General features: G+C 38.1%; 5 protein-coding genes across 6 annotated transcripts; 3 read left to right on the forward strand and 2 right to left on the reverse strand.

Annotated features, from left to right (window-relative positions):
- The first annotated feature begins 139 nt into the window (after positions 1-139).
- Positions 140-3,656, forward strand: LOC140781126 (uncharacterized). Of its 2 annotated transcripts, none has more exons than XM_073126943.1 (2): positions 140-3,012; positions 3,211-3,656. In XM_073126943.1, the coding sequence occupies exons 1-2, from the start codon at positions 2,489-2,491 to the stop codon at positions 3,416-3,418; spliced, it is 732 nt and encodes a 243-aa protein (XP_072983044.1). In that variant the 5' UTR covers positions 140-2,488; the 3' UTR covers positions 3,419-3,656. The 2 variants fall into 2 exon arrangements, with proteins under 2 accessions (XP_072983044.1, XP_072983045.1); XM_073126944.1 differs by having other exon boundaries at positions 142-3,012; positions 3,263-3,656.
- A 279-nt stretch (positions 3,657-3,935) lies between these two features.
- On the reverse strand, positions 3,936-15,158 carry LOC140781707 (nuclear pore complex protein NUP93A-like). Its single transcript, XM_073127818.1, has 15 exons — positions 14,932-15,158; positions 14,724-14,815; positions 14,534-14,600; positions 14,074-14,133; positions 13,466-13,555; positions 12,684-12,953; positions 12,354-12,449; positions 12,037-12,168; positions 11,054-11,107; positions 10,866-10,949; positions 9,958-10,044; positions 8,989-9,891; positions 7,559-7,740; positions 5,865-6,156; positions 3,936-4,609 (listed from the first exon to the last, which is right to left on the reverse strand). The coding sequence occupies exons 1-15, from the start codon at positions 15,031-15,033 to the stop codon at positions 4,505-4,507; spliced, it is 2,616 nt and encodes an 871-aa protein (XP_072983919.1). The 5' UTR covers positions 15,034-15,158; the 3' UTR covers positions 3,936-4,504.
- A 381-nt stretch (positions 15,159-15,539) lies between these two features.
- Positions 15,540-16,337, forward strand: LOC140781712 (uncharacterized). The gene is made up of 2 exons (XM_073127824.1): positions 15,540-15,972; positions 16,112-16,337. Exons 1-2 carry the CDS (start codon positions 15,540-15,542, stop codon positions 16,243-16,245), a joined length of 567 nt encoding a protein of 188 aa, XP_072983925.1. The 3' UTR covers positions 16,246-16,337.
- An 897-nt stretch (positions 16,338-17,234) lies between these two features.
- LOC140781711 (GDSL esterase/lipase At2g23540) lies at positions 17,235-19,179 on the forward strand. The gene is made up of 5 exons (XM_073127822.1): positions 17,235-17,739; positions 17,826-17,956; positions 18,144-18,392; positions 18,476-18,731; positions 18,824-19,179. Exons 1-5 carry the CDS (start codon positions 17,451-17,453, stop codon positions 19,045-19,047), a joined length of 1,149 nt encoding a protein of 382 aa, XP_072983923.1. The 5' UTR covers positions 17,235-17,450; the 3' UTR covers positions 19,048-19,179.
- A 184-nt stretch (positions 19,180-19,363) lies between these two features.
- Positions 19,364-23,595, reverse strand: LOC140781710 (probable serine/threonine-protein kinase At1g54610). The gene is made up of 7 exons (XM_073127821.1): positions 23,092-23,595; positions 22,726-23,010; positions 22,338-22,655; positions 21,789-22,016; positions 21,279-21,379; positions 20,205-20,325; positions 19,364-19,847 (listed from the first exon to the last, which is right to left on the reverse strand). Exons 1-7 carry the CDS (start codon positions 23,365-23,367, stop codon positions 19,563-19,565), a joined length of 1,614 nt encoding a protein of 537 aa, XP_072983922.1. The 5' UTR covers positions 23,368-23,595; the 3' UTR covers positions 19,364-19,562.
- Positions 23,596-24,261: the final 666 nt, after the last annotated feature.

Consider the following 24,261-nt stretch of genomic DNA (forward strand, 5'->3'; position numbering starts at 1 on the left):
AAAAATATCTATACTATGGGGGGTTATTTGCAAACAAACTCTAATCTAAACTTCCCCGCGATATCATAAAACCCTAGCCGCCGGACTCGCTTCATTCTTCCCTTCCAAAGGCGCCTTGGATCAAATCTAATTCGTAATCTTTTCTCTTGTAAATTTAGGTTTTCTTTCTCGTTCTTTTGGTGATGGATTGCCTGTGATGACAAAGAAAGGCATGAGCCCCAGCAACATTTTTGCGCTTCGGGTTCCTTTTGGTTCCCGAGTTGTTGGTGGCAAAGAAGAATGTGCCAAATGCTAATCTGAGGCCTAATTTTATTCCATCTAGTTTATTATTATTATTTTTTTGATAGATAGAACTTTTAGGAGTACTTCTTGTTGATCACTGCTTCATTTTTCTCTTCTTTGGACTAATCGTGCTATTATACTTAGCTTATACTTCCTATCCATGTTTATCATGCTCTTTTAAGTCTAGTATTTGATCTTCTACTGTACATATGTGAATTTACCCGGGTTGATTAAAGCTTTTATTTCTAGTTCTTCTCCTTTTAGTGGAAGTGCCAATAATGTTTCTCATTGATTTTTCTTTTCTTTGGATAAATGTGTTTTATATAGAACTTGTACAGAATATTTAGTGAGTACATTCTCATTTTCGAATCTTCACTAGCAAATGTCATGATGCACTTCCAACAAAACTATTAATATGGTAATTTAATACCATGTCTGAAATTTTAGATTTCTAGGATTGTCTCATCTTAAGAAAATTTGAGCTTGACCATGTATGCATGCTATATTCTTCCAGTATCCATTTTTGATAGTTGACACTATTGTCAGCTGTTATCTTCTGATGGAGGATTTTAGCTCTAGTCGTGATTTAGTTTGAATAATTTGGAAGATATGAGAGGTGACACTTCCTATTGGGATTTCAAGGTCATTTTGGTCGTAAGTTAATTGATATCATCGATATGCTTATTCATCAGAATTTGAATCCTTACATTAATTTTTTTCCTTGATTAGTCATTTTGCCTAATAGCTGTGAGTCTTCTTCCTGAATATTTTGGTGTCTTCCGAGTATTCTGATGTTTGAATTTCTTCTATACATAGTTATGCTTTCATTGTTAATCATGCATATGTTGATGAATTCTTGCCTTTGATGATGAAGAATTGCGCATCAGGTAATAATTGCCTGGTTGTTGTTGGCAAGGATTAATGTGCCAAAATGCTAATCTGAGGCTTAAGTTGTGTGTTTAGTCTTATGTACATTTATATTGAATCATTATTGACCACATACTAGAAAATTGGTGCAAAGAATATTGAAGGAGAATCACTTTGTTGGTGCTGCTCATATAATTGACATGCAAAACAGAAACTCTTTGACTTTGATATATATATGTGAACTGTAGTTGTGTTCTTCATGCTATTGTTTTTTCTTTATGAGGAAAATATTATGTTAGAATATCTAGAGGATCCTTAGTCCAAAAGGATAGTTAATTACTGCTCTTACTTATCATAGATGTTGTACAGTAATACAAGTTATACACAATTTTCTTTGAATGATTTTAAAGTGAAATGTTGTGTACTTTTAGTTTGAAAATTGTGGAACTATAGTCCAATGGTCTATTATGGTTCATGTCTTCATGATTCGCTAGGTCTCAGGAAGAGCTTGTATAAGTTGTATGATCATTTGCTTCTTGCTCTAGGTGTAATTATTTTGTTGCTAGCTATTATTGCTTAAACTTGGATTCAGCTTGTTAATGTAGTTCAGACTTCAGAAGTTTATCCACAAGATACAAACCAAACAGCATGAAGCTGTCTGCAAATTAATTGCAATTCTTTTGTACAGACGGGAAAATAATAGTATCTCTAAACGTATTTGGTCAACTCTTTTAATATATATGTTTTGTGATAAATTCAATCTTCAGCAAATTACAGAACTCTTCAGATGTTTATGGGCATTTTTGGCTCTCATTTTTTGTCATCTTAATCTGAATTTTGTTTGATGTGTTGAAAAACTGTTTATACAGTGGATTCGAGTAACCAATAGTGTCTTGTGGTACTGGTAATTAGATGTAAACTAACTAGTGCAAACTTAATGAAGTTGGTGATCAGAAATCCATGAGGAGGGAAGCAAATTGGAGATATTCTTTTATGTTTGACATTACTTGATTGTTGATGTAATCTTATGTTGTCCAGAACTATTATACATAAATAAGGAAACTGCAGCAACTCTTTATCTTTAATCATGCTTTTATTTTCTCTTGTGTCATTTCTCAGTGATGCAGATATTGTGGACTGGTAGTTAGAGACAAGCAGATATGTTTAGAATGGTAGTCTTATGCATATATACCTGTTAGCTTGATGATTAGGTAAGTCCTCTAGGCCTCTTGGCTTTATATATATTCACACCAGCCAAGCAAGAAGCTATATATTCCTTCATTCTCGTCCATGCCACTCTGATTGCCGCCTTCTTAGTTGTTTTCTCTTAGAAATTAAAATGGAACCACATGGTCCAGGAGGACCTGGACCTGCTGGTCCTGGTCCCGGCCCTGGGCCTGGTTGGGCTCCTCTGCCTGGGGACCCTGGCAGTCCCGGCTCTGGTCCTGGCCCTGCCCCTGGTTGGGCTCTTCCTGGGGGCCCTGGCCCTGCCCCTGGTGGCCCCGATCCTGGTTGGGCTCCTCCTCTTCCCGGAGGTCCTGGCTCTGCCCCTGGGAGCCCCGGCCCTGGCTGGGCTCCTCTTCCCGGAGGTCCTGGCCCTGCCCCTGGCAGCCCCGGCCCTGGTTGGGCTCCTCCTCTTCCTGGTTTTCCTGCCCCTGCTCCTGGCAGTCCCGGCCCTGGTTGGGCTCTTCCCGGTGGCCCTAGCCCTGCGCCCGGGAGTCCGCCCCCTGGTTGGGCTCCTCATCCTGGTGTTCCTGGGCCTCCTGGCCCTGCCCCTGGTGGTCCCGGCCCCAGCCCTGGTTGGGGCTCTCGACCCAGTGGACCCTTGTGGGGACCTGGCTTTAGTGGTTTTCTGTCATCATGGTTAGTTAATTGAATATGAGCAGTTAATTTTATCTTGATCCTGTATGATCTTAAGGATGGCGCCAGAAATCAACTTATAGAACCAAGCATTGTATGGCCTTCCTTTTAGAATGTATCGGATGCATAATCAAGCTATATTGCTGCTTTATTGAATGCTGTCTTTAATAACTATTGAAACAAATCTTCTTCTCCCTGCAGTCAGAGGATGTGCATCGAAACTAATGAGGTTTTCCCATTTCGTGGTTGGCAGTTTTTACTACTTGCTGTGCTGCTGGTTGATAGACGACTGCTGTGGCCCCTTTTTTGTCGGACCTCCAGTTCCTGCTCGTCCACCACCCATTTGATATCTAAGCAGCCCAATCATATCAGAGACAGCTGCAGTACTAGTTTGCTGAGTTACTTTTAGGCGCTTCTTCCTACCTAGTTGTTTGATTAGCTTTCGGTTTCTCTCTTTTTATCATATCTTTTTTCCCTCTCGTTTTGGTGAAGAGATGTGTTTGTTTCCTTTCCATATGAACCAATCATCCTCATGGGTGAGAACTCAGAAAGTTTCTATTACTCGGTTATGATTGGACCATATCAATTTGAATAAGGGCATATTTGATTGATAAGAAGTAAAGAAAAGGAAATTACTTTTCAAAGAATATTCACAGACTTGTTAGTATTTTGGCGACACAAAAAAATAAACTTTATTATCATATACAAACAAACATATATTCTGTGTTTTATTTTGTAAGTTGTTCTTCCTGTTTATGTTCACTAAATTTTACTTAATATCTTGATTGGTGGCATAAACAACCACTGATAAACACATCAATGGAATACGGTTTTTGGCTAATTCAATTTAAAATAGCACATTTATATATTAATCAGAAATTTGTTAAGACTGATCATTTGAAATATTAAAAGAAACTAAATACAGATAATTAAACTCCACACTAATATAATTCAATTCATTTTAACATAAAAGTATATTGCAGGCATGGCATAGTTACCTAGTTGCTTGATAGCTCACAAGTAAAGCAACAATTGCCACGCCCAAGACAAGGATGCTTGGGTTCTCTCGATATACTCTCTCTTCTTAGTCCAAACAGTAAGGAAAAACAAATTCCGACCACAAATTGTCAAAACTCAAACAGTCTTCTGAATCCAAATAAGTGTTAAGAGGTTCCCCCCATTCTTTAACCCCAAGGCAAAATCTCACCATACGAAAGCACTACTAAAATTTGCCTTGTAGCATACACATCAACGTGGAGCATCTTTAAAAACCGTAAGTAGCTTAAGAACGGGTAACACCAGCACTATGCTGATAAAGATTCATATGCCTGGGTTCCTTTCAAGTAAACACCGGCACTATGCTGATAAAGATTCATACGCCTGGGTTCCTTCCAAGTAAACACCGGCACTATGCTGATTAAGATTCATAAGCCTGGGTTCCTTCCAAGTAAACCTGCTGTATACAAGACCGCACCGCCTCCCAGTGAGCAGCTTTTCATAAGTACAAACAACATAAATATTTCATATGCTTCGGGCAATCTTCTTCACACAAATCCTGCGGCCAATTCCTGGTCATATTGTTGGCTACAAAGTTCGCAATCTGCCAGTAATGAAAGAATATATATTAGAAGGGGAACAGAAGTACTGAAAGCATATTTATATGTGCTTCTGTTATAGACTAAGCAGAATAAAAGTACATAAGCATATGCATCTATCCAAATAATGAAACATTCAAATTTGCCTCCTTTACAGTGAAAGAAAAATATTCTGCCATTGGGAGATATAATATTCTCAGAAAATACTAGTTCTGCCTTCTGAATAGCACAAGATATGATCGCGCTACTCAGCAATTCATCCAGTGACTTTGGAATGATTAACTGATTTGGCAGTACCCCTAATAGAGGTGGAGGGATCAAGAAGAAGCAGGGTTGTTCATCTGCTTGGCTAGTCAAGCATGCTACTAGTCTCTGTCCAACTAGTCTAATCAGGAGGGGGATGATAGGTGACAGGCCAATAGGAAGATTGCTATGGTCTAGTCCGGACTTTGCTTGAAAGACTATGAAAACAAGAGGTCATCCAAATCCAAGTCTGAATGATATAAGCACCAAACATGCTTAAGCTTCTAAGGCTTGAAAGACGGGAATGGGGCTTCTCGCATCAATGGGATATGAATTCGAAGGCTGATTCTTGAATGTCCTCAAAAGGTGATCCTATCCAGAAAAATCGTCGACTCACGAATGTAGTTCCAATCCCTCCGGTGATGCCAGAAATTGTGGTTGCACTTACGCTTGCAGTCAGCTTTGAACTTGGTTCTGTGTGTGCATGAAGTGCATATATTTCTTGGGAAAACCTATATAATTACAAACAATAGTCTCCAGTGTTCACTATATTCCACCCACAATAGTTGCAATCAAACATTCAAGAACTTTGAAGAGAGGTTGTGGGTTAGACTTCTGCAATTGATACAGGCTTGGTTTCTGGATGATCAGATCATGATGACAGACCAGCAATTTAGATGCCAAATCATCATTTATGAGCTAGCAACAACTAAATTCTTATTGGGAAATTCTTGCCTCGCAGAACTTTGATATGCTCTAGAAACTAGCTTTCTTTAGCAATCAATTTGCATCAGCTCAATGAAAAGATAAAGATAAAAGTAATAATAATGTTCTCGTGTGGAATTCAGACTAATAACGACTTTCAGTTCTCTCAAAAGGATAATCTAATGTGCACACCTAAACATGAACAAATAGATACTGGACATAATTAATTCACTTAAAATTTGACCAAAAAATTATGATTTAATATATGCCATCACTTGGAAAAATATAGAATGGAAAATAAAGACTGCATACCTTGGACTTCAAAGCGCGGAGTGTTCCATCAGTATCAGTGACATTGTCCATGCAACTAAGAGCAACCTTGAGGAGTTCAGGCACACATGCTTGAACATGGGGGGATAAATTCCGGAATACATCAATTGTAACATCTGGTCCTCGAGGATTCAATGGAAGGAATGAAAGTTTTGTGATCTCCCTCAAAGCATCCACATGCTGCCCTGCTCTGGTGAGCTTATGGACAAATAAGATGGCTTCAAGCTGCCTTAGTACTGTTTGCTTCTCAGAAACGAGATCCTTGTCTTGAAGGCTGCAAGAGAAATTTAAACATCTCAAGGCTAAACTGATTCTAATCTACCAAAAAGTTGGTGATCCTTTTAGAGATGATTAGATATACAATAGATCATCCTTGCAGTACTGCACAAATATCATGGTTATTATAGAAAGAAATAACTTGACTATTGTGCTAGTCTAATGCCTAGCTCTTGATGATCCAATCTAAACCTTTACTGCTCATGAAGCAGTAATGATACAATATCTCCATGGTCCCCTGACCCAAAGCAACAGCAACAGAACACTCACAACTTACAAGTCCTAGGTGTGAAACTGTAAGAGACTTATCTCCATGGCCCTCCACCCACAATCTACTAGAACATCAAATCATGAGCACTTAACATTTCATGGTTTGCCTTGATAATCTGAGAGCCAAAATTGAAATAAATGGCATTCCGAGTGATTGTAAAAATGGAGTTGTTTTCTAGTACTTGTCTGTTCCATCGAGACGAACCTTCCTCTTTGAGATTATGGACTTTATTTTGAGATTTTGACTGACAAGCACTATCACAACTAGGTAAGTGGATGCTATAGAAATCTACAGTATCTATCTAATAGGTTAAGGTTTCACTAGACACACATTACTGTGCTGTCTACTTGATCAAGCATAACACCAAGATCCTGAACAAGATGTCTTATAAAGCAAGGGAGTAAGAATTCATTGTTTCACATAAATGGCCAGCATTAAACACCCTTTGTGATTGAACCTGCTGGGAAAAAAGAAATCAGAAATAGATGATGTGGGAACGGAGGGTTGTTGTGGAGGAGAGAGGAAAATGTAAGGTTGAAAATGCAAGTTATTAGTTTTTTTTATTAGACTAGGCACAAACTTGCTAACAAGCTCTCCGTTGACCTGGCAATGCTTCTACCTACAAGCAGTTGAGCAAACTCTAGACCCATAGGCGGAAACCAACCATAAAACTATTAGATTTTGACTACTTAGAAAAGGCAATATCACTAATAAACTGCCAAAAGTAGTTATATATGCAATATGAGATAAATGATCAGAAACTAAAACTATCTACAAAGGGATCATCAAAGGAGCTTCAAGCCATACATGAGAATAAAGATTATTTTTGCCAATCCATGTTTTATTGCAGTATGTTACATACAGTGCCAATTAAACCAGATATGATGAAACCAATATACATAATTTTGAGATGAAATATAGTAAAGCTTACCTGCATGACAAGAATAAGTACCACAATATTAGACCACCAAATAGGTGAACCAAATACATGAGTACATGACCGATCATGAACAAAAGAAATCAAGCATGTAATAGATAACTATCAAGAATCCCACATGTTCATGCCAAAGCTATGAAAGATATATAAGGAAAGATAGTCTAGCAACAGTAGCTCAAGTGCAAGTCTAACCTGGAATCAGAAGAATACTTGAATGTCTCCAGAATATCATTGCCAGAATTTATTAGACTAGCAGCATGGCTCTCACTATCTGTCCTGCCCCGCGACATGGAACAGATTGCATCTGAGAGACATTTGTTTATCGTCTCTAATGCCATAGCAAAAGCTCCAACTCTTTTATGAATTTCTATGGACTAAGAAGTTCCATGTGAAGCAGCAGACACATGTCAACAAGGAATAAGAAACAGAATTTTAATGTATAGAACAGAAACAGTCACATAAAGAAGTCAAAACAAGAAGAGAATTACCAGAGTGAAAAACCACTAGAAAGTCAAGTAGGAAGAATAAGTAACCAAACTAATGATCCGTAAACTCAAATGTGTCGCAGCAACCAGAAACATTCTATACTGAAGTTGATTGAATGTTGTGTAAACAGACTTATCCATAAAAACCAAACTGATAAAAATTTATTTCCAGTACATTACTCAGGCATACAAGCTGCAGCCTTTACTCTAGCGACACACTCCAATTGCTAATCATATTGAGTAGTGTAGGTTATTTTCAATAAACAAAATAAAAGCAATAGCATGGGCATCTCAATTCTCAACACAACCACCGTGGCATTCAATGACGTTGATTTAACTTAGGTTGAAAGCAGTGGCATCTAGCAATGCAGTAGCAATTAGACAATAAATAGAAACTGCTCATTCACAGAGACAAATGTGCATTGCATGAAGATCTATTGCATACTGATCATGATAAAATGACATGCTTGGATATCCTTTTTAATACAAAAAGATGTGGAGAAAAAAATTCAATTGTTTAACAGTTTAACTGTTCATTAAGCTGGCTTTCCTATAAAGAAGTGTTAGATTCAACATAAGGGAACTCTTGGACAGTATTCTAAAAAGGGTGCATGCACCCTCATGATGTTGTACTTGATAGCCCCGCATAGACAAACCTAGACATAGACAGGCTGAATAATGATACACACAATCTGTTGCCGCACATTACAAATTTACATCTAATTATGACTAGTTACTTAGATATTGAATTATATATCTAGAATCTAGATACTTATATTTGTAATTATGAATATTCATTATTATGGCAGAGTATTTGATCCTTCCTTTAGGTTTGGCATGATCTTCTCGTATGTCACTACAGTTAATCAGGTCCCAATGTCAAGAGAAATGAACAGTTTTTGTCCAACCTAAATTAGGTTATCATACGAAAAGGCAGGTCCATGAAAAAAGAAAATTAAATGTAGAGAAGAAAATCATATCCTTAATAAAGCAATCAATGTGACATGAACTCTGACGCTAAGGTCAAACAGTATCTGTCAATTTATTTGTCTGACATAGCATAGCATGAACTAAAATTGTCCGACTCTCAAAAATGCAACTCTTGGTCAGAACTGAACTTGAGTCATAGGGGCTTACTTTTTCATATAGCCCAGCTTCTTGACATTGATGAGCAACTTCAAGTAAGAACTGCTGTCGACTTCTCCAATCCATCATATATTTTCTAAGTTCCCCTTCTTCTCCCACACCCCTTGGACCAAGCAGAAGAGCGATACCACCGTCTCTTAATAATATCTCTGTCATAAGTTGTTTCAACATCAAACTTCGCTGTCTTTGCTGATCCGTGTTGCCTCGCCCAATCCATGACATCTCTCCTCCACCCATTGCAGCAGCAGCTTGTGCATAATACTCCAATGCTAGTTCAAGATTATTATGACGTAAGTAGATGGAACCATACTGCTGAATTATGCTGGCTGCTTCTGCACACGCATCCATGAACCCCATCTTGTGCCCAGTTCCAGCACCTTCAGTAAGAACGCCGTGATCAGCTAGAGCAATAGAGATATGTACAGCATCAATATTATATCCTTCCTCTCCAACTTCCTTGGACAAGTGCAGGACTGCTGGAAGTAGCTGAATGCTCAAAAGTAACACATAAGGATAAACTAGAGGATCCTTCCCATTTTTTGTATAGTAAGATGGTTCGAATTTATTTAAGTAGCCTTGGAGATCGTCTAGACTGTATGGAACAAACCCTTCACTTAGAACAACAGAAGAAGATGCACTTGGCAAGTCCCTCACCACTGACAATTTGAACCACAAGAAATCCTCTATAGTATTAAAAAGGGTTGGAAGGTCCCTTAGCAATCGGTCAATCTGACGGCGACAACCAGAAATGATAGCATAGAGTAGCAATTTCTTCCTGTCATAACTGGGCCGACCTGCACGATCACCCATTCTCAACATTTTCTCACATTCTTCAGAAGCGGCAAGAGCAGTCTCTGGTGAAACAGCACCCCCAGTCGAAATCCACTCTACAAGCTGCCAAAAGAGTCTTAGGTAATCCTATTAAGAACACTCAGGAACCTATACAAAACAATCAAGTACCTGAGGGGCAAAGTTGTGTGCAACACGAGATGATTGAGCAACATTTCTGGCTTCATCATAATATCCCGTTCTTAAGCAGAAGTAAATCTACAGAAAGAACAATAACAATGAATATATATGTACCATGGATATATATGGCAAAAAAAGGTCGCAGAATGAAAGACCTGTGAGAAAAAGAGTTCAGAAAGATGTGCCCATAAATTTAAGTGTAGACAAAAGTACTATAAAGAAATACTCAAAAATGCTAAAGCAACGCACCTACAGAAAGGCATCAATAAGCTTCAAGGAATAAGGCGTGAGCCTCATAGATTTCTTCATATATTTAGACACCCACTGCCACTTTGAACTTGTCCAAGTATTTCCTAACAATATCCATCTATGTGACTAGATCTTACTCCACATTTTATTGAATCTTAGCCACGAAAACCCTTCTACAAAGGAAGCCCTTTACATCTTTGTTGCACAACTTATCTCATTAAAAATTTCCCTAAGCTTCGGCTTCATAATGTGGATACCTCTTGCACAAGTTGTGTTTCATTAATTTTAGAGTTTCTGAATGTCGAAACCATATTATCGGAAATCAATTATGACATAATGATGTTACGTTCCTCTCATTTCTCCCAGCAATGTTATAAGGGTATTATTTTTCCTCAGTAATTTCAATTTGAAGTATGAAATCTTGTTGCTTAGCAGATAAGTAGGGAATACATGCATTGAAATATCACTGTAAGTTACAACTGATGAATCTTTTTGATGTCCCAATAATTGTAGGCCTTGTGTTCCAGGATATGAGAAGATTGTACTTTTAAATTTATATACAAAACCAAAAAAAAATAAAGGAAACTGCAGGTGACAGGTTGTTGCAATCTAGCAACAATGGGCAAAATAGTAAAATAATCGGTCCAAACCTGTTGCCATGTGGTGTCAACTGGAGGCTGCCTACGCATATCAGTTGCATCAAAGTCTAGTACGCCATGATCACGTAAACGGACCTATTCAATCAGAATATCAGTGAAGCACACAACAAGCAGAGGTGAAAATTAAGTCACCGATCATATAGAGCAAAGGAAAACCATAAACATGATACCCAACAGACCCGAAGAAAAGCCCGAATTTTCTGCAGATTGCCAACAGCCCCACCAAGAGCAGCCTACAAGCACAAATCATTATCCAACAGGTGTTGAGCAGTAGGGAAGGTTATATTTAGAATCTCCATGAAAAATTAAAAAGAAAGAAGGTGAGGTCTAGAGTATAAAAATGTATAAAATGGGAAATGTATTGGTAAGAATAACAAAACCAATGAGAATTGTATAAATAACGTGCCGGTCAAAAAAGGCATTAAACCTAGGAATTTGTTTCACGGCTATAAAATTCATCAAAAGATCACATTTTGACAAATGCCGCTGGAGAATGCCCTAAGATGAATGCAGTCTCCTCTTCTTTTTGGAAAGTCTCATCCCAAATAGTCATCAGAAACAAGCTAGCCGAGCGTCACCAGATAAAAGACAGAAGATAAACTGCATAAATATTTTAAAGAAATTTAAGCAGCACAACAAATAAAATGCCCCTCCTTAATGAATTGGATAACTTGAGGACTCATGCAACTGAAGCGCCGAAAATATGCAGCCATGCCTACAATTTACAGCATGGATTGTCATTGTAAAATGTGGATAAGATAAGATCAATTCAAAATCTCTCCCATAAGCAAGAAAAAATAAAGATAAAAAGACAGTTAAGAAATGGTGATAAGTGACAAACTATTAGGAGAACAAGAAATAGATGTTTCCCCAGAATGTTAACAAACTGAAACAATCGAGATACCAATCTGATACATACAAATGATATTTAGTCAAAGCAAGAGTTTCATTTGTCAATCAACATGGAAATTTTGTACTAAGTTTCAAGCCCTTCAAAATAAGAGAAACAAAGTTGATCATGCACACAGGACGAAAAGAATAAAGATAAGTTAGAACAGAAATGATATTCTCTTCAATAGGAGTTAATGAGAAAGTGCAGCTCACACTTTTCTGGAGATGCAGATATTTCTCATGAAAATGATCGACTAAAAGAAACATTCACCTGCGCTGGATGAGTCTGGATGGCATCTATGATGTACTTCTCGTGGCCCCATTCAAGGTGGCGTCTAGCCCCTATCACCAGTGACATTTTCCTCAAAACATTTTGCTGACTAGAATCCTCACCAACCAATGCCTGACAAAATAATGAAATCAGGAAATTATTGAAACTTATCAAAGAGATTAACATGAAATAGGAAGGACCAAATAATAAACATGCTTTCATCTGCTTGAGGTTGCAATAAGAGTTACATTTAGGAAAAACATTTTCAGACCAAGCAGATGATAGATGGATTTCACACTACAAAGGAATATGATTACCTGAATCAAATGCCAGATTTTCTGCATAGTAACTGACTTCACACCAGCAACATCAATTCCCAAGCCTTCGTAAGCAGACCGGAAAGTTGTGGCAGGCTAACCACAAGACAAGTATCAGTAAATGATACCAGAATACAAATTATATAAAAAGAGATTAGTCATATTCTTACTGCTAACAGGAAAAATTACATAATACAGGTTAAAATGACCTAACAAACAGGCAATTTGGCTGATAAAGTTTCAACAGGAGCACCTAGCTGTTACTCTTGTATCCATCTTTTACCAGTGACACATAATAAAGTAGCAATTTCACAACTAAAAGACACTTACTTTGAAAGGCAGCCCACGCCCTCTAGCACCATTCAGATTCCTGACAATCTCGGCATATACTGAAGTCTTCTTTTCAATTATTGACTTGTTAGCTATTGGTAATACACCCATGGCTGATGGGCCAGCAGATATTTGAGGACTGGAAATTGGGGATGACACCTGACCAAGCCGAGAAAGCCCACTTGTTGCAAGACTACTATTTGTCCTGGGTAATGTCGATAGCCGGCTTAAACTCTGCAAGAAGTCTCTCTTCTCCTTCTGCCAGTCATCCTGTGAGAAGAAATAGCAACATAGAAGATAATAGTTTCTTACACCGCTAACCTCATCAATAAATTAAACCAATCTGTGCAAGTAGATTGCAAGTACTAATAGAACAGCTGTGGATTAAAATGAGTACATATAACAGAATGCAGCAGAAGACTCATCCGGAATAGACTGAGCTACCTAACAAAATCATTACAGCAACAGGATAAACCTCTTGCTGGTTATCATGAACATCAGATCATATCTGAATTTATAGATCAAATAGATCCCACAATGAACATGAAGGACCAGAGTTCCAAAGAAAGAAGAAAATCTTAGAAGAATGTTAGCAAGTAAATGGCTGGTCTATGATTGTCACCCATATGTATATCACAGCATTTCATTTTTATGCAAAGCATAGAAGATGATCATTCACATAGATACCATTCATTTTTAGAAATTATTATAGCACCTATTAATAAAATGATTTCAAATGAAAAAGTGAATAAAATGTGAAAAAGCAAGAAAAGCATGCTGACCTCCAAGACTTTCATCATATAATCACTAAAGCTTCGGAGATTGTCCTTTTGAGCTTCCTGGATGGATGAGACCATAGCCATCTCATGAACCTGAAAAGAGACATTCCAGAAGAGCTACAGAAGTCAACAAAAGCAAGTGACCCTCATATGCTGGCTATCAATAAGTATTTGTATGGCCCAACTCAAAGCTCTTATCCAGGTAAGCCAGCTGATGGATTCAAGTTGACCAAGGTAAAGAGAAAAACATGAAAATGATATGCAACAATCAAGCATTAATGGGGCAATGCCCACTTGTAACTTGATAAACACATGCAGTTTATACTACGTGTTTTTTTTTCTTTCTTAATCTCGATAAAACCTAGATATTATCAAGACAAAGATTACCGACTTGTATGAATAAACAAGAATTTAATCTATGTCTAACAATTACTGCTTAACACTATAGAATGCTACTGATAATCTAGTGTTTACCAACAAAATGAATAAAAGATTTATCATTTATAAATTCTCAAGTGGAACACTATTTTAACACGCAACTTTAGTTATGCTTCTCTGAGTTGAGTGAACAATCGATAACCATCCTCTATAAGTTACAACTTCAAGATTACCTGTTGCAGGTACTCCTCAACAGTTGTTGCCTCCGAAGGGAAAACATCCTCCAAAGTTGTCTACAGAAACAAAGAGAAAGACGTGTAAAACAAGAAATTTCTGTAGTATATAGAAGCTAGCCAATCTTCCATTAACCAGAGCAAGGTTACATCATACTGAAATACCATTTATCAGACAAAAGGAAATGACATACCATTTCAATTTCGATTCCTAACTCATTAAAACTTCAGTAAGATAAACCAAAATTCCTTCATTTATTATGCTTAAAAATCATACAAGACCGCCAGCTTCAACAAACCCAAACCCATTAAAGGAATTCCTTCCTGAAAAAATCAAGGGCGACTTCTATACACACTTCAAATCTAAATGCACTTAACAATTTTTGCCTGTGATAGTCCCCTTGTATCATACATTCATACAAATATCACGAGTAGCCAAAACCTATAAAATAGATTTTACCTTCAGTTCGAAAGACTTGAGATCCCTCGCAAGTTGCTCCGCATTTATGCCTTCCCGTGCAAGAAGCCTGCATTCAAAAAGTTCTTGAAACTAAAAGCAATAGATAATGTTCGATAACAAAAGGACCAACTTAATTAACAGAAACACCCTACTAGGACCAAAACAGAGGTCGAGAGCGAGAGAGAGCTACCTCGTAGCGGAGATGGACTGCGAGGGGGTTTCGGCACGTAGGGTTTTGGTCTTGAGTTTAGTGGAAAGCGCCTCCAATTGGTCCAGACTCCTCTGGAAACCCCCAAGAAAGAAATCAATCAAGACACCGACCCATGGGTAGAATCAAGAAAACGGGGGCCGAAATCAAGATCGACGTCAAGAAACAGATAAAAAGCTAGAGCGGAAACCTGGAGAGGAGGGAACTGAGCGGATGGGGCCGCTTGCTCGAGGAGCTTGGTGGAGGACTGGAGCAGATCCGACCACCCGCTCATCTCCGCGTCGCTCGCCATTACTCTAACTTCCTCCTCCGCCTTCTCGGTTTCGGCTTGGCCCAGGGTTTTGGGTTCTTGTAAAGAGGAGGGAAAGAGACGAGGGCACGCTTGGCTTAAGCTTGGCTTAGCTTAAAATTAAGCTCAAAGCGGAGCCGATGAGTAAGTATTTTACATTTATACCCTTCTACCAAATTTTAGAAACATTCTGATAAATAAATAAATAAATAGAAAATACCAAGCTGTGATGATTGGCGAATGACCCAAAATAGAGAATGTTTAAAAATATAAAAAATATATAACAAGAATGTGTTGTCCGAGACCAAGAGAGGAGGATCACCCTCCAATCACCACATTCCAATAATAACTCAAGTGAGGTTCCAATATTTATCCATTCTCACAACCTCTCCTCAGAGGATTATATATATATATATATATATGCAAACACCCTCACAATTTTCATATCTCCAGTACTGTTGTTCCATTGAATCTTCGCTCTAATCTTTCTCTCTAACTTTGCTCCGCAAATGGGGTGCGGTGGATCCAAAGATGAGGTGGCCGCCGGAAACACGGTGAGCATCAATCGCCTGCTCCGGAGGAAATCGAGCACGATCACGAGCATATCATCGCCATCTATAGCTGATCGCCAGAAATCTTTAGATACCGGCTCCGGCTCTAAGGTGGAGAAAGAACAAGAAGCTACCGAGTGTACCGATGCTGCTGGTAACGCCGATGGTAAATCGACGGCGACGGTGAAGACGGTCGAAGAGGAGAAGGTTACGCCGCCGGAGTTGTCGAGTCAATCTTCATCCTCGGATAACGAAGAGGAGCATATTGAGATAAAAGATGCCGGCGATGACGGCGCCGCCGCGAAGGAGAGTGTAGGAGTTAACTGCGAGGAGAAATCTGAGGCATTAGTTGAAGAAAAGGAAACTACTTTCAAAGATATTGAAGATGATGGTAAGCGTAATTAATTTCCCTTATATATATATATATATATATATATATATATATATATATGAAAATTTTAAAATAGTATTATGGAAGAAAAAAATAATTTAAAGAATTATTAACAGATGATATGTTATGATATTTACAGGGGAATCAATTGGGAAAAATTCGGTGGACTTCAAAGAGGCAATATCTATTGAGGAATTGGAAAGCGAAGCAACTATTTCAATAAAAGAAACTTCTAAAGAGAGTGAGATCCCAAGTGGCTCATTAGCTCATTGATGATCACTGGAATAAATTGTTTTAAAAAAAAATACAAAAATTTGATGTAATAGAATACCTAGTTTTCAAATATAATGTTGCTCTTTGGCTTTTTTTTTTTTTTTTTGTTACTACTATTATTATTAATTGTTATTTGTCTATAGTCCAATAAGAAATTAATCATTTTCATATATATTTTAAAGATCTAAATAAATTATGATTATGACTTGTTTTAATTTTAACGACAAAGCCCACCTAAGGCTAATAATTTTATGTGGGCCTTCTAGATTGGGTCACTTGAAAGAGAAGCCCAAATGTGGCTCTATTAGTACATATATACTCTTTTAATTAAGAAATTTGATACGTAGATACATCAGTAGTCAAAATAGTTGGCCCATTAGTTGAACTAAAAATTAGTATATATATATATATATATATATATATATATATATATATATCCACCTACTTCTTCTAAAGATGACAGGCATTTTAGAAAGACATGCATGCATAATATATATAAAAAAAAGCCAAAATAATAGAAAATTAATTATAAGTAGGATGCCAAACGGTTTGGCTTTGGAGCTTTTTGATGCTGGTCTAAATCAATGTACATCCCTTTCACATTATCAAGTTATAAAAATACCAAATTGAGATTTGGTGCAAGTTGATTCTGAAATGAATACATCGTACTCTACTATTTTGATTTCATTCCTTAAATTTGATAATTATTTTATAATCTCTTTTAAACGTGATCGAAAGTATAATTAAACCCACAAGAAACCCTTTGTACAAGTGTGGTGATGTTGGTATTTCCACCCACCACTATCTAACTCACTGAATTCTTGTGTCCATCTTTCTCACTCTCACTATGATCATAGTCAATTAATTAACCATCTTATATCTCCATGAATAGCTTGTAGAAGCTACCTCCCACCTAAAATTTACCTAATACCCCATCAATATTCCATGCATAGAGTATATAATCCTTCATGATCTCAGGAGCAAAGAGCAAAGCGTCAAAGTGTTGATGAACAACCATAACTAGAAGACTACTAGAATTTTTCCTCTTTTTGTTTGTTTTTTTTTTCTCAACTCCAAAAACCAACCTCCTCCTCGCTATAACCACCGTTCACAACTACAAGTCCACAAGTATTACAACGTAGGAAATAATAAGAAGCAAAGTAGGATCTATAATAAACTTGGCCATATATTATATATATATATATATGTATGTTTGCCTTTTTAACGTAGCTGCTGAGAAGATGGCAAGAATGAAGGCTTGGCCATTGGTGGTGGTGATAGTAATGCTATGTGGAATGGCAGTGGTTAGCAATGGAGAAGGAGTTTTAGGAGCCTCCTTCGTCTTCGGCGACTCGCTCGTCGACTGTGGGAATAATAACTACCTCGCTTCGCTCTCGAAAGCCGACATCCGACCGAACGGCATCGACTTCGCCGCGTCCGGCGGGGAGCCCACCGGACGCTTCACCAATGGAAGGACCATTGCAGACATTGTTGGTAACTTACATATATATATATATACTCTTATCTATAATTGAGATTAATTAAAGTAAATTTTTGAGTTGCTAATTAATTACTTTTAGGAGAGCTTTTGGGGCAATCGGAATACGCGCCGGCATTTTTGGCACCGAACACGACGGGTTCGGCGATACTGAACGGAGTGAATTATGCATCAGGAGGAGGAGGAATTATGAACGGAACTGGAAAAATATTTGTATGATTTACTCTTTAGTTAACATCCGATAGCTCTAATCATGTGTATATATATATATATATGTATATTACTAAGTATGATCGGAGTCGTCAGATATGTGTGATTGGATCAAATCCGATCACTTTCCGCTACCCGTAATTTTGAATGAGAAATATAAGAAATAATTTAATTTTCTCTTTCTTCACAGGTTAATAGGCTTGGGATGGACATCCAAGTAGATTACTTCAACATCACAAGGCAAGAACTGGATGGTTTGTTAGGGAAGGAAGAAGCGAAGCATTTCTTGATGAGCAGAGCAATCTTCTCAGTCACCGTTGGGTCTAATGATTTCCTTAACAATTATCTTATGCCAGTCGTCTCCGCTGGAACGAGAGTTGCTGAATCGCCTGATGCCTTTGTTAACGACCTAATCGCCAATCTCAAAGCTCAACTCACGGTAATTAAAAATCACTAATCTCTTCGAGAACTAGTAATAATAATATTTCAAAGTAATTATATCTTAATATTATCTTAATGCAGAGGCTTTACGCGCTCGATGCGCGAAAATTTGTCGTGGCAAATGTAGGACCGATAGGCTGCATTCCATACCAGAAGACCATCAATAGAATCGCTGAGACAGAGTGTGTTAGCCTGCCAAACGAACTTGCTGTGCAATATAATGGTCAATTAAGAGATCTATTAGCAGAGCTTAATGACAATCTTCCAGGAGCCAAGTTTTGCCTTGCAAATGTATATTCTCTAGTGATGGAACTCATAACAAGCTACGAATCATACGGTATGAACTCATAAACTCCCCCATGTATTCTCTTTCGAGTGGGATTAAAATATGAGTCTAATTATATGATCTATTTGTGAAACATTATGCAGGTTTCAAAACAGCTAGTGTTGCTTGTTGTGGAAATGGAGGGCAATATGCAGGCATAGTTCCATGTAGTCCTACCTCATCTATGTGTGATGATAGAGAGGCATATGTGTTCTGGGATCCATATCATCCAAGTGAGGCAGCAAATCTTATATTGGCAAAGCGTCTTGTTGATGGAGATACAAGATACATCTCACCTGTTAATCTTAGACAACTTCTAGCCCTTTAAAAAGTTCATCTTGATGTCGTTTTTGTTTTATTCAAGTAATTATTTGTGGTGTTAAGGGCATTGGATTTGAGTGGAGAAGCTTGTTGTATGAGGAGCTTTAAATATATATTTCAAGAACCAATTGATCTTTAAGTTAAATGTTGATGTGATAAATGCATGCAGCAAAGTGATTAGTTTCTCAAATTCTCAGAAAAGCATCAGCTTGGAAAGTGAAAATGCCCCATATTGCAAGAAGAATCCTGTTTTGGTTGGGATCCAAAGAAACGACTAGCTATAATATGAAACTGGTGATTGTAATATAGGAAAGAGAGTCATATAGAGAATGATAAATCCTGCTTCTTCCCAGATCGCCTATATATTGCTGTTCAAACAATAGTACAATAAAGGGGGAAAAAGAGAGCAGATCAAGCTGTTTACATCACTGATTGCAGGCCCCTCGGCATTAGGCAATCGTGTAGAATAACAGCAAGTATCGAGCTTTCAAGATTCAGTTGAAGTAATGATTCCCATTGCTTTTATCTTATAGAAGCAGCACCAGATTGCTTCGACGACGATCGACTGGACTGTTTGTTTTGCTTGATATAAGGAACTGCAGCAGGCTCTTCCAATGACCCGGACCACGTAGACATACGTCCTTTCTGGTCATGGACCATAATGCCAAATGAAGCTTCTGTCGGTTCAAACGGAGGATCCACGTAGTGTGAAGAACCCAATGGAAACCCAAAAGCACCGTCTAGGTGTGGAGGAGGAAATTTTTCACTCTTGCACTTTGCATTTCCATGTGTTATCAGGCGTCTTTTCTGTTAACACAAACCGAAGGGGAAACAAATATCATATGGAAGTGATATAATATGCAGAGCGTTTAGAAGGATGCAGTTCATTAAGGACAAGGTAAGATAATAAAGATGTACTAGAGTGTAAACTAATCTCAGCAAGTCAATGACTACACAGAATGTCTCAAGTTCATATCTTTCTTGCGTCATTTTAAGCAACATGGAAAACTAAATGATGATTTATTTGGTTTAACTTGGAATTTATCTATACTGCTCACTTCCATATTAGATAGGAGCTTGCATATCTCCTTGATTTATATTCAAAAAGAGATATTAATAGACAACTGAAAGTCGAGAATGAAGGAAGCAGTTAGATTAGCATACATCACGGTGTGCATGGAGTTCAGCGTTTGACTCTGGAGTAGGAATAGCCTTAGCAGCTTGATTATGTGTCCGCAACTTCTTTGTTCTACCACCATTAGCTCTTCCACCAGCAGCTTTCAATCTACAACCATGCATAGGATATGTTAGTATAACAGCGTATTTTGTATTGTATGTTGCAGATCTTCATGCACATAAACATACTATTCTCAAAAGTGCATGGGATTAGAAGAAGAATAGGAAATTTTCATAATAATCATGCAAAAGTGTAGAATATGGTGTCAATCTCCAATAAATCAATTAGTATGACATTATTTCTGTTTTCCTAGGGCATCAATATGCCAAAATTGTGTGTTCCAAAGGTCATTGCAGTCTTCCTTTATAATCATACTTTGATTCAACATCACTTGAAGCAACACATCTGCTTAAATTTCATCTAGAATAGCATCTAACTCACTGAGATTTATGATTTAGCCATGCGTCAGCTTCTTATGAAACAAACCCTGTATAGAGGCTTTAGAGAAGACAAGAGATAAGCTTCCGCAGCCTAATCCTTCTCTCAACAACATGGAGATGACTAAGTAGTCTCAAAGTTGAGAAGATACCACTAATAATTGCACGCAAGTTTTCGGATCAAAGCTCTACAACCTATATGACCAGCTAACTAGCATCTACCTTAAATTTCATCTAGAACAGCATCTCACTCAATGAGAATCTTTTAACCATGAAACAGAGACTGTATAGAGGCTTTAGAGAAGACCAAGCTTCCGCAGCCTAATCCTTCTCTCAACAACACGGAGATGGTTAAGCAATCTCAAAGTTGAGAAGATTCCACTAATAATTGCGGCAAGTTGTCAAACTTTCCTCTAAAAACCAGTGCCAGTTTTTCAGATCAAAGCCCTAAAACTATATGACCAGCTAAATAGTTCAACTCAAACAAACTTTGTTCAGTTTTGACCAAACTGATTAGACATTTCTTCAATGATTTTGAATAGGAACAAAAGAGAGATCCAAAAAATGGCAAAATAATTTTTGAGCTTTGCAATTGAAGAAATTAACAAACCAACAGATTAAAACCTTCTTGCTTCTTCATCCCTTCGTTTGGCATCCATCTCCTTGCTTGGAGGATATTGGGGCAGACTTGATGGTTCACATGCATAAGGTTTAGTAGTAAAGAACTGCAATTGATGAAAGAGACATGCAGGTCATGCAGGTTATCTTATAAAAAGTTAGAAAAATATTAACAAACATCAGACTATCAACTGGAAGATTCATTACTTATATAAGCTCTACATGCAGTTAAAATATTATGCTTTCCAACAGTTAAGCCCTTCTAAAGCTTCAAAGTATTACTTCATATGTCATACAAGGAGGATCAGAATTCCAAGTCGCAACATTAATCACAACACGAATAACAGAAAGGTGGTTTCATGCTCAAGAGTCTAATAGAGACTAACAGACACTATGTAATAACCCCTTGTTAGAGAGCTATTCAGCAGAGTTTTACTACACCATGTAACTTGTTATACTAAAGCAGTAACAGGGTACAGTACAGTTCAAGATGCTTGAAGTGCCAGAAGAACTCACTTCACTTCTTAATGCAGCAGAAGCTGTTTGACGATCAGCTGGGTCAATTGCAAGAAGAGTTTCAATTAACTGCAATGATGAAGGTGAAAAGTCCTTGAATGTTTCCACTATGCGTCGTTTGTATGGCTGCTGGGGCTTAAATATTGTGGCATGTGGCAGCTTTGATTTCCTCCAGTATTCTTCTGAAGGGGATCCGCATAATTTAAAAATTTTATGCAGCTGCTCCACCTAGCAAATGCGAACATAGTTACTATCATTACCTGCTAATATTACATACTTGAAGTGAAGGAAATCAATCAAGTAGATTTGTCTGAATTATCTACATAACAACATGAAGTATACCTTCAAAGAATCAGGCAGTTCTATGATTAAAAAGACCTCTATAGTGAGAACACGACGGTGGAATTGGAATTTGGAATTAGAGATGTAGACCAATTACAAAGGATAACTTCCTGATTCTAAACTTGACCTAAGTCACAATACAAATAAGGCTCAATACAGGATTCATGAAGAAGAAATTGAAACACATTGATATTACTGATAGAATACCTCGGTGCGTCCAGGCATAACGGGCTTCCCACCCAACAGCTCTGCCAGAATGCAGCCTGCACTCCAGAGATCAATACCAACCCCATAATGAGTTGCTCCTAAAAGCAACTCAGGAGGCCGATACCAAAGAGTGACCACCCGACTAGTCATCGGCTGCTTATGATTTGGGTCAAAAAATGAAGCCAATCCAAAATCTGCAATCTTAAGCAGGCCAGAATTGTCAAGGAGAAGATTTGAGCCCTTGATGTCGCGGTGAAGCACTCCATGATCATGACAATGCTCAAGACCTGACAACAGTTGGTGCATGTAGCACTTCACCTGCTCACATTATAACACCAATATGTAAATTGAAACAAGAAATGCTTGCAAATATAATTAACCATCTAACCTGAGGCTCTGTGAATTTGATTTCTGGACTTGCAACCAAACCAGCAAGATCATGCTCCATATACTCAAACACTAGATACAAACTGCACGACATCCTGGAAGTGACTAACCCCTCTAATTTCACCACGTTGGGGTGATCCAGCTGCCGAAGTATAAGAATCTCCCGCGCCATAAAATTCAAACTCTCCGGCTCCAGCTTGTCGAATCGGACCTTCTTCAAAGCAACAATTTTGCCGCTCAACGTATCTCTAGCCTTGTACACATTGCTATAAGTCCCTTGCCCAATCTAAAACCCATAAAAAATTCAATCTTGAGCAAAACCAAGACGAGGAAATAAGTCAATAACCAGAATTTAACAAGGATTCACCTTATCAAGCTTCTCGAAGCTATCGGCACGGCGAGGAATCCACCCTCTGATGGCCTCACCTGCCACGGCGGCGAGCCACGGCGGCCACCCCGCGGCAATCTGCTCCCCCTTCACATGTTTGACGAAATTCCCAAGCCGCGGATCCGGCTTCCCGTCCTTGTCCTCCTCCTCGGGATTCGAGACAGGGAACTCAACGACGGTATCACGGCGGCGGCGGCGCTGCTCCTTCCCCTTCTCCTTCTCCTTCTCCTTCTCCTTCCCGAGGACGCAGCCCATCTCAAATCATGGCCTGGATTTGGAGCTCGAAACGGCTCTAATGGTGCCTCGCTTTTGGTGCTTCCTCGATTGGCGGAGGTAGACGAAGGGAGGTAAGTTGCTTTAGCAGGTTTGGGTTTGACTCGAGAGAGTGGAATGAGTAAAAGAAAGAGAAGAAGACAATGGAGATTTGGAAGCGTTAGATTCGGCCTCTGAGCTTTTGGGGCTTTGCTTTTGTCCCACATGCAGAGAGAGAGAATTTTATAATTTACACCCTATATTTCATTTTTATTATTATAAAAACTGGATCTTATGGTTTACTCCATTCATTTTGCTTTTTCTACTACCTCCAACCTGAGATGATTAATTATAATCTCATCTCTCCTTTTTACTTTGACTGAATTTAGAAAGAGATTTTTAATTTGATTGGATGGACTAGAACAGGGCATGGCTTAAGAGTGTAGGAAAATATAAGAAATTTCCCAAAAATATTTTAGTCAAAGTAGAGAGATTTGGTTATTAAATTCTTAAAAAAATTGAGTGTTATTCAGAACATGGGATATTATTTAAAAGTTTCTCTATATTTTATTATAATTAAAGAAAAATGATCATTAATTTAACAAATGATTGAGCCCACACTGGCATTGAGTCATTGACACAGCTGTTTAAATCGACAACAAAAGGACAAACAGGCCCCAAGAAGAAATCATAGACCTCCCAAATCCTTCAAACTAAATTGTCATTTCCAATTTTGAGAAATAATCAAGCAGCTTGACAGATAGGAAACAGAGTACTTACATGATTATGAAGATGGAAATCGAGAGAATTTTTACCAAACGAACTGGAAGAGGAAAAGCTTTCAGATTTGGTCCTTTAATTGAACTTGATAGCTGTATCCAGTCTACTAGTGGTTGT

The sequence above is a fragment of the Typha latifolia genome, chromosome 2 (genome assembly GCF_019914945.1).
Source record: "Typha latifolia isolate L0001 chromosome 2, TyphaL0001v2, whole genome shotgun sequence".
NCBI classification, from domain to species: Eukaryota; Viridiplantae; Streptophyta; class Magnoliopsida; order Poales; family Typhaceae; genus Typha; species Typha latifolia.